The sequence below is a fragment of the Prionailurus bengalensis genome, chromosome A3 (assembly GCF_016509475.1).
Source record: "Prionailurus bengalensis isolate Pbe53 chromosome A3, Fcat_Pben_1.1_paternal_pri, whole genome shotgun sequence".
Taxonomy (NCBI): domain Eukaryota; kingdom Metazoa; phylum Chordata; class Mammalia; order Carnivora; family Felidae; genus Prionailurus; species Prionailurus bengalensis.
The window spans coordinates 63,092,011-63,106,730 of record NC_057354.1 but is presented as its reverse complement, the minus strand read 5'-3'; the positions used below and the strand labels follow the sequence as shown (position 1 = coordinate 63,106,730).

Here is a 14,720-nt window from a genome sequence, read left to right as displayed (position 1 = left end):
CACTGCTTCTCAAATCCATCTTCCCCTAGCCCTTCCTTACTTTAGGCCCTCATCCCTTCTCTCCTAGATTACTGCCTGACCTTGTCACTTGAAGTAACGCCCCAGTGGCATTCCCTTGCCTCCAGAAGAATGTCCAGGCTCCTTCATGTGGCCCAGGAGGTTCTGCAGGTCCTGGCCACAGTACTTCTCTAGCACCATCTCGAATTCTGTGCTGTAGTGATAGCAGACTGTCTGTGGTTCCCCACGTGGTCCATTCTGGTTCATGTTTTTGAACCTTTGCTCTGCTTTGGTGGCTCCAACACATTCTCCCCTCCCTTCCCCTTAAAGACTCATTATCATTTACACCACTGTATTGGAATCACCTAGTCATTCATTTCTCACTCTCAAACTGAACTATAATCTCCTTATGGGCAGTGTTCTTATTTTACTTAGCACCCAGTGCATAGTAAGCAGGCAATAAGTGTTTTTTGATCAGAAGTGAGAGTACAAAGAGATCTTGGCAATCTAAAAGGCAGGCCATAAAACTTAACAGGGAGATAAAATTTAACAGGGATTCTACTTGGGTTTAAAACAAACAAACAAAGAAAACAAGTCCTGATCTAAGTACTGAATACAAGGTGGGAGAAAGATGACTCACCACCCTCAGTAGACCATGTAAAAAAAGAAAGGCTGTGGTTTCAGTTGACTTTAAGATCCACATGAGTCAACAAGTGTGATGTGCCTCCAGTAACCTAGCGTCAGAACAGGGAAAGCCATCATCCTGTGGGTCATATCATGTGAGAAAATCATGTTCCATTCTACGGGGCCAGACCTCAAGAGGGGTGAAGCATGTCCGAAGGAGGGCAGCTAGAATAGTGAGAGAAGGCAAGCCCCACCATGTGGGGAATAGCTAAAGGAAGCAAGGGTGTTTTGTCCAGAGAAGACCGGGGCTGTAATGCCTGAAGGGCTCATTGGGAACCACAAAATGCAAAATTAGGCCAGTGAGTAGGAACTCCCAAAACAACTTGGTGACACTTTGATCTGCTAACAATGGAATAGCCTGTCTTGTGAGCTCCGAGTCACTGTAGGGGTCCATCAGGAGCCTCCAAGGAAAGGTGCTGGAGAGGGAACTGAGCCTCTAAAGGAAGTTTGGACTAGCTGGCCTTTTATCCTGCTCAACTCTGAGGCCTAGTGACTCAAGAGGTTCCTGAGTCCATACCTATTGAATGTTGGGGAGGGGTGCCAGGACCACATCTTCTGATAGCAACATTGTGAATTACCTAAACAGAAATTGCTTCTAGGCAAATGTAGTAAGTTCAGACTTCTGAGGCTAAGTGGGCTAGTCGCTTATTACATCATTCATGTGAAATCTGTTCAAGAAAGGCATCTGGTAGTGCCACTCCCATGTACCCAGAGCCTTGCAGTGTCCACTGTCCTTTTGTGGAACTTTGAATAAAGTGATAACCTCTTTCCCTTTGCTTTTTTGCTCTTTCAGCTCTGGAGCATCTTGGCTTCTGGGGGGACATCAGAAGGATCATCTCAAGATCAGAGCTGATAACAGGATTCCCCTATACCTTCACAGTGCCAGGCCTGCCCCAGTACCTCCAGAGCCTCACCAAACTAGCCATCTCTGCAGTGTGGGCAGTGGAGGCCCAGGCTGGAGAGCAGGCAAGGGACATTCCCATATCCTTCTCCCAGCTGTTGGAGTCTTCTTTCCCTGAAGTGCGCCTGCTGACATTAGAAGCCCTGTTGGAAAGGTTTTCAACAGCAGCCCCTGGATTAGGAGAGAAGGGACTGCCACCCTTGCTGTGGAATATGGGAGGGACATTCTTGATGTTGGCCATGAAGGAAAATCACCCAGAATGCTTCTGCAAGGTAAAGTCTCTGTTGTATTCACCATCCCCTCCGCTCCCCACGTTCTTTGGCAAGCTCACCGTAATAAGACTGTGTAGGCACGATTGGGTTTGACTTCTCCCGCAGCTGCAGGAAGGAGATGCAGTGTCTAGTGGGCAAGAACTCTTCGTATAGACTTGTCATGGCTTCATGACAGTGGTAATGATGATGGCAATAAGCCAAGATAGAGAATGGGAGTGAGCCACTCTGTGCTCTAAGAAAGACAGCATTGAAAATTGGCTGTAGAATGTGGCAAAGGGTGGTCTTTATTGACTTGGCTTTATTCATGGCCACCGAGAAAGCATCATCAAAGGGGAAAGGGCACTGATTAGGAATTGGGGCATCTAGACTCTGATCCCAGGTCACTAAGGTCCCTCGGGTATGTCACTACTCCACCCTGTCTTGGTCTCCCAAAAGTATTAAGGGAGAAATAAGTCAGTGGACCTATTTGAAAGATAGATTCCTATTAACGGTACAAGTGATGATTATTGGGCTTCTGAAGACTTTCTCCTGAGCTTTCTCCCCCCATGGATCTGACCCACACAGATACTGAAAATTCTTCATCACATGGACCCCAGTGAGTGGCTTCCCGAGACGGAGCACTGTATCCATTTAACCCCAAAGGAGTTCCTGATCTGGACGATGGATATTGCTTCCAATGAAAGGTTTGCGCCCGATACCCCTGTGCAACCTCGGCATCACACGTGGTCCCAGCAGTCAGTTATATAATGAACTTGCGCACAGTCCTGGCCTAAAGGCTCAGGTCCTGTGTTTCTTTCTAAAACTTTACCTAGGAGCATGTTCTAAGCTCAAGTCATAGGATGATGTCAGAGTTTCACATTAATAATCAAAAGGTAATTACTTCTGGAGGCATTTGTATGGTCATGAGCTGAGCATTTCTAGCATTCACAGTGGCATCGATTACAGACTGATGCAAAAACCCATCTGTATATAAAGTAGGTTTGGTTTTATTTTGTGTGTGTTTTGGCTTTTTCTAGGTCTGAAATTCAAAGTGTAGCTCTGAGACTTGCCTCCAAAGTGATTGCCCACCGCATGCAGACGTGTGAGGAGGTAAGGCTGATTCTGTCTCTGGCCTAGGACCTAGGTTTTTGTGCTCACATTTGTGGGGAAGGTGTCAATTAAAGTGAGATGTCTCAGCAAGCAGAACCACTGCTGTATGCACATGTGGCCTCTACCAAATGTTTTTCAGGTGGATTTTTCACTTTGGGTATAACTCGTCAAGAATTTTCCACCATTGGCATATCTTTTCTCTTGTTCTGGGCACGTTTGATTAGAGTCCCTGAGGATAACACAGCCTTCTCCCATGGAACACACACACACACACACACACACACACACACACACACTCACACACACATGCTCAAACCCTTTTTTTTACCCCTATTTTTCTAGCTAGACTCTTTATTTTTAAAAATGAGTGAGCGGGGCGCCTGGGTGGCTTGGTCGGTTAAGCGTCTGACTTCAGCTCGGGTCATGATCTCACGGTCTGTGAGTTCGAGCCCCGCGTCGGGCTCTGTGCTGACAGCTCAGAGCCTGGAGCCTGTTTCTGATTCTGTGTCTCCCTCTCTCTCTGCCCCTCCCCTGTTCATGCTCTGTCTCTCTCTGTCTCAAAAATAAATAAACGTTAAAAAAAAAATTAAAAAGGGGCGCCTGGGTGGCGCAGTCGGTTAAGCGTCCGACTTCAGCCAGGTCACGATCTCGCGGTCCGTGAGTTCGAGCCCCGCGTCGGGCTCTGGGCTGATGGCTCGGAGCCTGGAGCCTGTTTCCGATTCTGTGCCTCCCTCTCTCTCTGCCCCTCCCCCGTTCATGCTCTGTCTCTCTCTGTCCCAAAAATAAATAAACGTTGAAAAAAAAATTTTTTTTTTTTAAATAAAAATTAAAAAAAAAAAAAATGAGTGAGCAAGTCACTAGGATTGCATCCTGGCCAACCGAGCATGACAATACATTGCTAAGGCTTAAATATTCCCCCAAAACATGGCCTAGCTGGCTTTGTATAGAGGGCCAGATGTGCCTCATCTGTCTCCCGTGTCCTTTGGGGGAGAGGCAGAACCAAAGTAACTGAAACAACTTCCTGGGAAGATGCCTTAAGACAAATACATGTGTACTTAGGGGTGTACAAGAAAGCTGCCACCGTCAGAGAATTATTATTATTTTTTTAAATGTTTACTTTCGAGAGAGAGAGAGAGAATGCATGCAGGGGAGGGGCAGAGAGAGAGAGAATCCCAAGCAGCTTCCACACTGTCAGCACAGAGCCTGACACGGAGCTCTCATGAACCGTGAGATCATGACCTGAGCTGAAATCAAGAGTCAGATGCTTAACTGACTGAGCCACCCAGGGCGCCCCTCCATCAGAGAATTATTATAAGTAGAAGGCGGTAGATACTGTAGTAAAAGTACCTGAAGCTCCTGGTTACACGTGACCACACCGTGATAGTGGCAGCACAGTTTCACAGGTTCCAGTCCCTTACAGGAGCACTGCCAGAGGTACTTGGAGATCAGAAGATGAACAAGGATGGAGGGACAGTGGCATGAGTGAGAAGGAGGGTTAGATTGTGATATTAAATGCCCTGTTAGAGAGGAGGCTGGAGGATTTCAGAGGAGGAAGGGAGTGTAGGGATGCCAAAGAGAAGACTTCACAGAGGAGGTCACTGAGTTCAGAAGGAACAGAGGGTGAGAGCTAAGTGTGCCAGGAGGCTAAAGCTGGCTGGTCACTAAGAGAAAAGAGCCAAAAAAAAGTCAGTAGTGTGTGTTGGGGGCTTGAGGGGGAGAGGTTTGTAGGAAGGGAGAGGATTTACTGGAAAAAAACAAAGCTACATCCCCGAGGGGAATAAAAAACAAGTTCTAAGAAAGTAGTCACAGGGCAGCCTGTCACATCTGCCAGAAGACAGTGTTCTCATCTACAGCTGCTTTTAACCAGTTGTCATGTGCATCTTAAAGGCACTGCGTGGTACTTGAATGAAACTATATTTGATGAAAATTGGGAGTTTTCCAGGGAGAGAAAAATTAACAAAACCATAGAGAAACACATAAAAGAAGTTCCCAGGAAGACCTGAGTTTCTTTGTACATTGGGAGCCGGCCTGTTCCTCAAGGTCTAAGTTGCTCATTGGTTCAGTTACACAGAGCCCCATAGATGGTTATTTTGAACATTTAAATTGATAGGGGAAATAAAGTACATTTGGAACAATAATCCCCTTTGTAGAATAAATAGAAAAACAGGGTTTAAAAGATAGAAATAATCCAAATGTCCATCAACTGATGAATGGGTACACAAAGGTGGTATGTCCATTCAATGGAATATTATTCAGTCATAAAAAGTAGTGAAGTGCTGATACATCTGTAGCATGGATGAACCTTGAAAACATGCTAAATGAAAGAAGCCAGTCACAAAAGATCGTGCATTGTATTGGTCAGTTTATATGGAATGTCCAGAATAAGCAAATCCATAGAGACAGAAAGTAGATTAGTGGTTTAGGGCTGGGTCATTGGGGGAGCTGACAGGATGATGGTGTGGGATTTCTCTTTTTGGTGATGTTCTGAAATTTACTGTGGCAAATGGGTTGTATAAACCAGTGAATATACTAAAAACTCAATTATATACTTTAAATGGGTAAATTATATGGTGAATTGTATCTCAATAAAGAAAGCTATTAGTATTTTAAAAAAAATAGAGCTTTGTTTAAACAACAGTGTTAGTTAGGAAGCTGCTGTAAGTGTTGCAGCAGAAACTCACAAATACCATGGCTTAAACTAGATCACAGCAGTCAAAGCAGTTATGGTGGCTGGACTGCATTGGGCCGCCAGGCCCTTGTTCCTTTTTCTGCTGTTCTCAACATGACTTCCATCTCATGGTCCCAGACGGTTGCTTCAACTTCCACCATCTTGTCCTTATTCAGCTAGCAGGAAACAGAAACCTAGGAAGGGAAGGTCATAGCTGTTTCCTAAGGCATGACTAAAAGTGTACCGTTAGTCAGAACTTAATCACATATTACTCCCAAGTGCAGGGGCGTCTGGGAAATGTAGTCTTCAGCTGGGTACCCACATGCCCAGCCAAAAATCTGAGGTTCTGTTACTAAAGACAGGAGCATCTCATTCCTGGGGACAACAGTATTACTTGCTGCCACAGTCTTTCCACAAAAGGCTTGTCTTTACTGAAGCTGTCAAATACACTGATGTTCTGATACCCTGATTTGCATCAGAAGGACTCCAGAAACTTGTTCGCTAGTTCTACTGACTCAGTATTACTGAAAGACAGTCAGATTTTCTCCCCTGGGCTTGTTTATTTCTTCCTAGTTGCTAGGTTTTTTTTTTTGTTTTTTTTTTTTAATTTTTTTTTTCAACGTTTATTTATTTTTGGGACAGAGAGAGACAGAGCATGAACAGGGGAGGGGCAGAGAGAGAGGGAGACACAGAATCGGAAACAGGCTCCAGGCTCTGAGCCATCAGCCCAGAGCCCGACGCAGGGCTCGAACTCACAGACCGCGAGATCGTGACCTGGCTGAAGTCGGACGCTTAACCGACTGCGCCACCCAGGCGCCCCGCTAGTTGCTAGTTTTTAGTAGCAACTAAAAAACCATTTTCCCCCTGCAGTAAGAGCTAATTTGCAGATCCAATGGGGTGTGTGTAGCTCGTCCCTAACACCATGTCAGCCCCTGACCGCATCTGCTGAACTGCCATATGCTTTGTGCTTTCAGACCAGGGACTCCATGGTCCCCACACTGAAGCAGTGGGTTCGGTTGGTCGCCGCATCCTGTGGAGAACACCTTCCCACAGAGTCCAGGCTGGCCGCTGCCGAAGCCCTCACCAGCACCACACCGTTCTTGCTCACCAGCCCGGATCCCGTTCTCAGTAAGTGTCCTGGGCACAGGGAGGTCCATTGTGCCAAATGTGCTAAAAGTGTGAATAGATACTCCAGGGTTAAGAAGAAGGGAAGGTGAAAATTGACCCATGTGCACCGTACCTTGGTCTCTTTCAAATGCCACCCCCGCCCCTGCCCCTACCAACCCTTGCCAATTCCTCATTTTTCCCCAACAGCCTCTTTCAATCTTGCCCTCAAAGCCATTCTCCTTAATGCTTCCAAAAGCCTCTGTGGTCTTTCTGAAATACAGATCTGATCGTTTCACTCCACCGCTTAAAGCCTTTGAGTGGGTTCCCATTGCCTTCAGCATAAAATCTAAACGCCCTTTCACATGGCTTGGTGCCCTGCCCAGCCCTCCCTGCTCATCGGCCACCACTCCCAAACATAGGCTCCGTGCATCATCGGTAGGGAACAGTTCTTCAAACAGACTGCTGCTTGAATGACTTCTGTTTGTCTTTCAAGACTCACCCTAACCGTCACCTCTTCCAGGAAGCCTGATGCAATGATCTTGGTGAGAAAGGAATGGGTCAGGGTGAAGCCGGGGCATTAAAGAAGAAGAAAGGACAGGCTCAAAAAGTGTTTGGGAAGCAAATCAATAGGACTTGGTGTTGAGGTTAATGTGAAAAGCAGATTCAAAGAATAAGAATAAGCCATGGTCCCTGCATGCAGAGAGCTCTCAGCGGAGTTGTGGAGAAAGGATTTACAGACTCAAGGAAAGAATTGTTCTTTTAGACAGTGAGACTCAAATTTTCAGTGTTAGCATAGTTCAGACCATTGAAATGTCTCATGTGTCTGGATATCTCTGGGAAACAAAGTTGTCTTTGATATCTTTTTAATTCTTTCCTCTAAGTGACTTCCACACATTTTTCTTACACCCAAAGGAAAGCTGGAAGGGGCCTTCAGTGATTGGGATTTAATCATCAGACCCAGAGGAATAAGAGCAAAGCTTTACCAAAAACTTTGGTGAAGCCTCTCCAGTGGGGATAGCAATTGTAGCATTTTCTGGGTAACTTTGGCCACTGTAACCCTAGCTCGGATGAGGCAAAATGTGTGTGAAATAACTTGGAATTCTGAGCGAAATTGAGTACTGGTTAAGAGCCATTGGTTCATAATCAGTTCCTGGAGCTGGTTATAGCATTATAGGCAGTAAGGAAGGAGGTCAGTGGTGGCTGAGGGCCTGTAAGAGCATGAAAAATAGGTACAGAACTGAAAGACAAAGGACATAAAAGTGCATGGGGACAAATCAAGGACAGAACAAAGTCATTTAAGGAAAAAGAAAAATCAGAATGGACTAAAAGGGGAAGATTGAAGATCTCTGAGAGTATAAATGACCATGTTAAAGAGGAAAATATTAAGAAAGGAAAATATTAAACCTGAGAGAACAATTAGAGTGCATAGATTCTGAAAGACTGTGTAAAATTTAAAGCCAGATTTATAACAGAAAAGAGAGAACAAAACCCCAGAGGGAACGTTGGTGTTCTTGGTTTGACTAAAGCACTAGTGACTCTAATATCAAGTTCTCCGTGGGCAGATGAGGTCCTTAGACCTAAGGAGAGTTCAACAGGATAGGCCCCCATTGAAAGGCTAGGGATGATGAGTATGGTCTCCTGTGGCCCTCCCATTGTGACTCTGCCCAAGCCTGGGCCCACCCCCTATACACCATTTATCCTTTCTGTGAGGCCCTGTCCACCTCTCACCTCCCTCATCAAAGCTGCCTGGGGCACACCAGTCCACTGTGATCTTTCCCTGCTGTGAGGCACAGCCATACATTTCCATCTGTGATTTCTTTTTAAATTTTTTCATTTTTATTTATTTTTGAGGGAGAGAGAGACAGAATGTGAGTGGGGGACAGGCAGAGAGAGAGGGAGACACAGAATCAGAAGCAGGCTCCAGGCTCCGAGCTGTCAGCACAGAGCCCGACGTGGGGCTCAAACTCACAAGCTGTGAGATCATGACCTGAAGTCAGATGTTCAACCAACTGAGCCACCCAGGGGCTCAGGGGCATATACTGTCTTTCCCTACCCCATTGTCCGCAGCAGCACCTAGCATGGGGACCAGCCAGAGTTCCTGCCCAGGGACAGTGGTGGTCAGATAGTGGGCTCCACATAGAGGTGGCACAGGCTGGCGTCTTTATCTTTATCGTGCGTGGTTCTCTGCCCTTTTCAAAAGTTCTTGCTCCCAAAGTATAATCTTGATTGAAACTTTGCTTTCAGAATTTATAAGCTCAAGCAGTCACTCAAATCAACACTGGGCTAGTTTCCCTAAAGCACTCTTTATGCATAAAGTTTCATTCCTGAGAATCGTGAGTCATTGTGGACAGCTGGGCCCGGGGCCTTAGTCAGCCGGGCCGCACCTTGTGGGGAGCCTTGCCTGGGGCTGGTTGCCTCCAGAAGCCTTCCCCTCAAAAAACAGACCTTTCCAAACCTTTCCCCTTAGGGCCCTCTCTCTTCCAGTGTTTATCTGACTGCCAAGTCTTCCGTTCTTGCAGTATCCAGGAAGAAAGGAATGGCTGTTGCTCATTAAATACTGCCCTCTTCCACCCTAGATTTGAAGCAGTATTGGTACCTGCTTGTAAATTGAACCCTAAGTCATTTGAATTCCTTTTGGTCTTCTTAGAACTGCAGGATACACTTGCTCTCTGGAGATGTGTCCTCACCCTCCTGCAGAGTGAGGAGCAGGCCGTCAGAGATGCTGCCACGGAGACTGTGGCAACCGCCATGTCACAAGAAAACACCTGCCAGTCAACAGGTACCTCGTTCTTACCCTTTTTTGCAGTGCCTTATTGCTCTTAGACAGAAGTTGGCACACTTTTTCTATAAATAGCCAGAGAGTGAATATTTTAGGCTTCATTGGCCATTTGGTTTCTGTCTCGACTTTGCTGTTCTAGTGGGAAAGCAGCCCTAAACAATAGGTAAACATGGGGTGTGACTGTGTTCCAATAAAACCTTATTTACAAAAATAGGTGGCTGCCCAGATTTGATCTGTTAGCCGTAGTTTGCTGACCCCTGCTCTAGGACATCATAGACAAAAATTGTCTTCGAAGATAGAAATCTAATAAACAGTGCCTTTTGCTAGTTACGTGGTCATCCTTTTTAAATAAGGCCAAGTCTTGATTATCTGTGTGGTTGCATAACCCAGGAATTGTAGATCCATCATTTTGTGCTTCTGTGAGTTTTTACATGTGGCAGAAACAGCTGAGTGTGAGTCAAGCTAACTTGGAGCAGAAGCAAGGTCACACCTCTGGACGAGTGGCCCTCTGGGAGGGTGACCGCTCTGGTGGACTTGGGCTCCCTGCACTTGGGGTGTCAGGAAAGATCTCTGGGTCAGCCATCCCAAGGAGAAGCAAGAACACCATTTGGAGGCAAGAGGTCATAGGCTGAGCAAAGAAGTTTACCTCAGTAGACAGCAGAATAGGAGGGGGAATAGCCATGCAGGGTCTGTGACCAATTCAGGGTTTGTGACCAACTCAGGGTTCCTCGTCCCAGTGGCTGACGATCTTGGAAGCTTCCCTTGGAGTATGTGAACATCCTCCTACCAGAGTCCTGTGTTGTAATGGCATATATGGGAGAAGCTGACTTTTTAATCATCTCTTGGTGGTGCTGCTCCAGAGCAGGTTTGGTCAGGACCGGCTTCGCCTCTCAGTGGGAAGACGTCGCAGTTTGGTGTGCGGTAGTGATGCGCAAGCGGCCGTCTCCCCACCCGCTTCCCACCCCGTCAGAGTTCTTGCATATGTAATTCTGCCGTTAGTGATTCATTCCACTTTCCAGTTGTGTGTTTTCCTTAGAAGGACACACAGAGCACCCAGGAATTGCTTTGTAAATATTTGGTGGAATATAACACTCACTAGATTTCTCTAAGACCCTCTCCACCAAAAACAGGATAGGTTATTGCATATTGAAATTCATTAGTGGACTTAGTCCCTCCTCATCTTTATAGTTATTGCCCGACTACTTTTATTTCTTTCAGAATTTCTTCAAGTTCACCTATAGTAAAAGAGTATTACCATGTCCCCCCCCTTCTAGTTTGAAGTTTTCCTCAAGAAATACAAATTAGTAATTATATATTGAGTGCCTTTCACATGGAAAAATCCATTTATAAAAGCCTCTGAGAGAATAATAAATGTAAAAGACTACCTGTCTATTTTTGTATTCCTCACCGTGACCTATGAAAAGAGGATCTGAGGTGTGAAAAAGACAAGCAATCTGTAACAGTTAAATGTAGTATATTACCATGGGGCGCCTGGGTGGCTCAGTTGGTTAAGCATCTGACTTTGGCTCAGGTCATGATATCGTGGTTCACAAGTTCAAGCCCCACATCAGGCTCTGTGCTGACAGCTCAGAGCCTGGAGCCTTCTTTGGATTCTGTGTCTTCCTCTCTCTCTGCCCCTCCCCCCCTCATTCTCTCTCTCTCTCTCTCTCTCTTAAAAATAAATTTAAAAAACACTTTAAAAAAATAATAAAAATAAATAAATAAATGTAGTATGTTACCCTGGACCAGATCCGGTACTAGAGGGGTGAAAAGCAGTACAGGAAGTTTCTAGAACAACTGATAATGTTGAAATACTGTCTGTAGATTAAGATCAATGTTAAATTTCCTGAATTTGACAACCGTACTGTGGTTTTGTAAGAGAATATTTTTGTTCTTAGGAAATATACAACTGAAATGTTTAGGGGTAAAAGAACACAGTGCCTGCTAGTACTCTCAAATGGTTCAGAAAAAAAACTGTGTGTGCGTATAAATAGTTGACACGGATGTGGAGTTGCCATACCTGCATCTTTTCTGTATGTTTGAAATTATTTCAAAATAAAAATGTCTTTTAAAAATCCAATTCCACAACTTGAAAACACCAACACAGCATATATCGCTAGACCATCCGACTGGCTTATCAGCAGTCCACTGTGTCATGACTCCCCCGCTGTGACTCCTTTCCCCTGAATTATATAAAAACATCCTGCCCACCCCTTCCCTTTTTTACTCATTTTTAGTGAATTTTTGCTTCCAGAAAATCAGACCCAAGCCAGATTCTTCAAAGGTCCCAGCAACGTATAATGTCACCATGTGGGGACATTTGCTCTCAGCACTTCCCCATGTAGTCTTTATTCAGCCTGGTAGCAATGCGTAGAACCTCCATAATACAACTTTGATTTTCTCTAGCAAAAAATATACATCTATTTCTGCTTGGGACTGAAAAGTAGCCAAAGCCTGAGGATCACCCTGATTTTTCGCTTAAGTCGGAAGTTCAGCCAGCTGATTCGTGAGAACGGTATTGTCTTGTTTTGACATCTCTCAAGGATATCAGGCAGCTGATGGGAACCTTTCACATTCCTTCAGCAGCAGGGATTTTGTAGAATACGCCACTGATGGTTTGCTCTGTGGTGTTCAAAGTTAATTGTCACTCCTGAATCGTGAATAGCTTGCAAATACATGTCATTCATCTTGTCCCCAAGTCAATGGTTTAATGAATGCCACAGTACAATGTTATTACTAAATCATGGTAGTATTTAATGTCTTCGATGAGGAAGCTAAATATTGTTAAAAATAATAAGAATTCTCACTTTTCCTCTTAAGAATAAAATAAAACACAAGGACTCCCTGCCTCAGATCCCATCCTACAGTGAGGGCTGGATGTGGACAGAGAACTTTGCGAATACACTGTGTAGTAGCATGCCAGGGGCACAGGGACATGCAAGGTGCATATTGATTGTGCGGTCTAGGGATTGTGCGGTCTCAGGTCCCTGAGAGTGGGGCTGGCCCAAAAGACAGGATAAATGGGACACAGCTGGGAGCATTTCAACAAAGAAAAAGCCAGAGCCAGAACTTGGAGTCAGGGGGACCTTGGGAGCTGACTGGGGAGCAGAGTGGCCTCGTGTGGCCAGGGGATTAGAGTGAGGGATGAAGCGGGAAGACAGGGCATGCACGGTTGGGGTGACTGTGAACACCAAGTTAAGGACCTCCTTCTGTCAGTGACGGGAGGCTGGAAAGGGCTTTAAACGGGAGCAGCGCTGTCAGCAGCGTGTATCTGAGGAGCTGTTTCCGGCAGCGGTATGCGAGATGGCTCTGGCTGGGGTGAGGGAGGGAGACCCCTGGCAGGGAGACCAGCTGGGAGTGGGTGGCGAGGGTCCTCACGAGCCGCTGTCCCTGGGGACTGGATAGGAGAATATGGCAGGTAGCAGCAGACTGCTGCTGGTGCTAGTGGGAGGTGGGAGAGAAGGGAAAGCAGAAAGGACTTCTAGGCCTCAAACCTGTGAGCCTCTGGCTCTGAGCTGCAGCCTTCCAGGAAATGAAATTACCAGGAATTGGGAAGGGCCCATAGAGGCCACAAGGCACTGTGATCCAGGACAGAATATTCTTTAGGCGCCGGGGAGAGGGATGACAGAAATTGCGAGGGCAAAAGGGGGCCTTTATCTGCTATAGGAACAGAACGAACTGTCTGGCTCTGTCCTGCCCTGTGCAGCACACTGCATAGTTATCCTGGGAACCCTGGCACTCCTTAGCAGGGCAGGGGCTGGAAAATACAGAAGAAGACGCAAGCATTAAATCAGTGGTTTCACACTGCATCCCTAGCATGTCGCTTTGCACACGTCTGGCTTCAGGTGTAGATTTGTGGAACCATTAGTTGATGATTCTGAGACGCCTGGAGAAAATAACCTCGTGCCTAAATAGTCCTCGGGAAGGTGTGTGTGTGTTGTTCACATTTATGCCTGCTGACCTCCTGTACGTGCTTCATCCCACACGGCCACCTGGAGGGTGAGACTCACAGCCCATCAACTCTCCGAGCACCCCGGGGGCTCTCTCAGCTTCACCAGCTCTACCTCAGGAAGCCCCAGCAGCACGACCCTCTCCACCTCCCTACTCTAGATCAACCACAGAGCACCCTGAGAGGGACAGCAGAGATGGTGTTTCTAGGACTGAGCAGTAGGGGATTGAAATTTGCAACCAGGACAAGAAAGGGTATGGGCAGGGCTCCAGGTGAGGCTCCACCTTCTTTCCCTGCACTGACCTCACTTCCAGCCTTGAGTGGCTGTGGAAAGAGCTGTAGTTTTCAGAGTAGGAATCACCCATCAGCTCTGTGGCTCGTGCTTTCCTGGGCCCCCTACTCTCACCTGAGCAGCTCACTCCCATCCGTTCTGTGCACATCAGCATATCATGTTGGATTCCATTCGAACAAGGGCTTCCACTGGGTAGGGGTGAGGGACCAACCTGGACAGTATTTACATTTAACTCACTAAATGTGTGTGATTCTCCAGTTAGGCAGAGTTCTGGGTAAAAGCAGCAGGGGAGGAATTGAAAGGGCTCCAGACCTCATACCTGTCGTCAGTGTTTAGGTTCAAGAAGGATGACTTCTTGGGAGAAACTTCTCCTGTAAAAAATGGAAAGGACTTTTAAGAAAAACAAACAGGCATGCACACACAGGGAGGGAGAAAGGAAGGGAGAGAGAAGCAAGCCACCCGCTCAAGCACAGCTAACTGGTAGTTCTTCTCCTTGGAGTCTTGGTGCCCTGAGTAATTCTGATCCCGCTCTCCCACCAGGTCTCTTACCCACAAAAATCATGTAAAACTTCTGCTCCTCCTGCCAAATAGAAATCTTCTGCGGTGACGCATTCAGTCCCACCTATAACACCCCAGCTTCCCAGGATCTCCCCTTCTCCGAACCCCTGCTCTATTTGGTTACTGAATCACCCCACATTGCCATTCATTTGTCTGCTATCCAATCACTTTCTCTTTCGTGTGCTTTTTTTTTTTTTTTTAAGCTTTATCTTCCTAACTTGCCCATGAGTTAGACTGTCTCCTATTAGGTACACTGTGGGTGCTCAGTTTGTATTGATGGACTTCTCTTTGACCACAGTAGGCCACCTAACAGTCAGTAACTGGTCAGTCCCCAGTTCCTAAGGAGACTGGAGCGCCCTCCGAGCTAAGCAAGTGCTCCAGAACAGGCAGCCCGACACTCTGGGCGGGAATCCGCTCCAGCGAC

General features: G+C 46.3%; 1 protein-coding gene across 4 annotated transcripts in view; it reads left to right on the top strand.

Moving 5' to 3' along the window:
• Window positions 1-14,720, top strand: part of THADA (THADA armadillo repeat containing) — a 330,878-nt gene that overhangs the window by 272,374 nt on the left and 43,784 nt on the right. For all 4 annotated transcript variants that reach the window (XM_043603276.1, XM_043603274.1, XM_043603275.1 and 1 more), the window contains exons 32-36: window positions 1,475-1,854; window positions 2,419-2,537; window positions 2,871-2,943; window positions 6,586-6,739; window positions 9,366-9,497. In XM_043603276.1, the coding sequence (XP_043459211.1) occupies window positions 1,475-1,854; window positions 2,419-2,537; window positions 2,871-2,943; window positions 6,586-6,739; window positions 9,366-9,497 (858 nt within the window). The remainder of the gene's footprint in view (window positions 1-1,474; window positions 1,855-2,418; window positions 2,538-2,870; window positions 2,944-6,585; window positions 6,740-9,365; window positions 9,498-14,720) is intronic.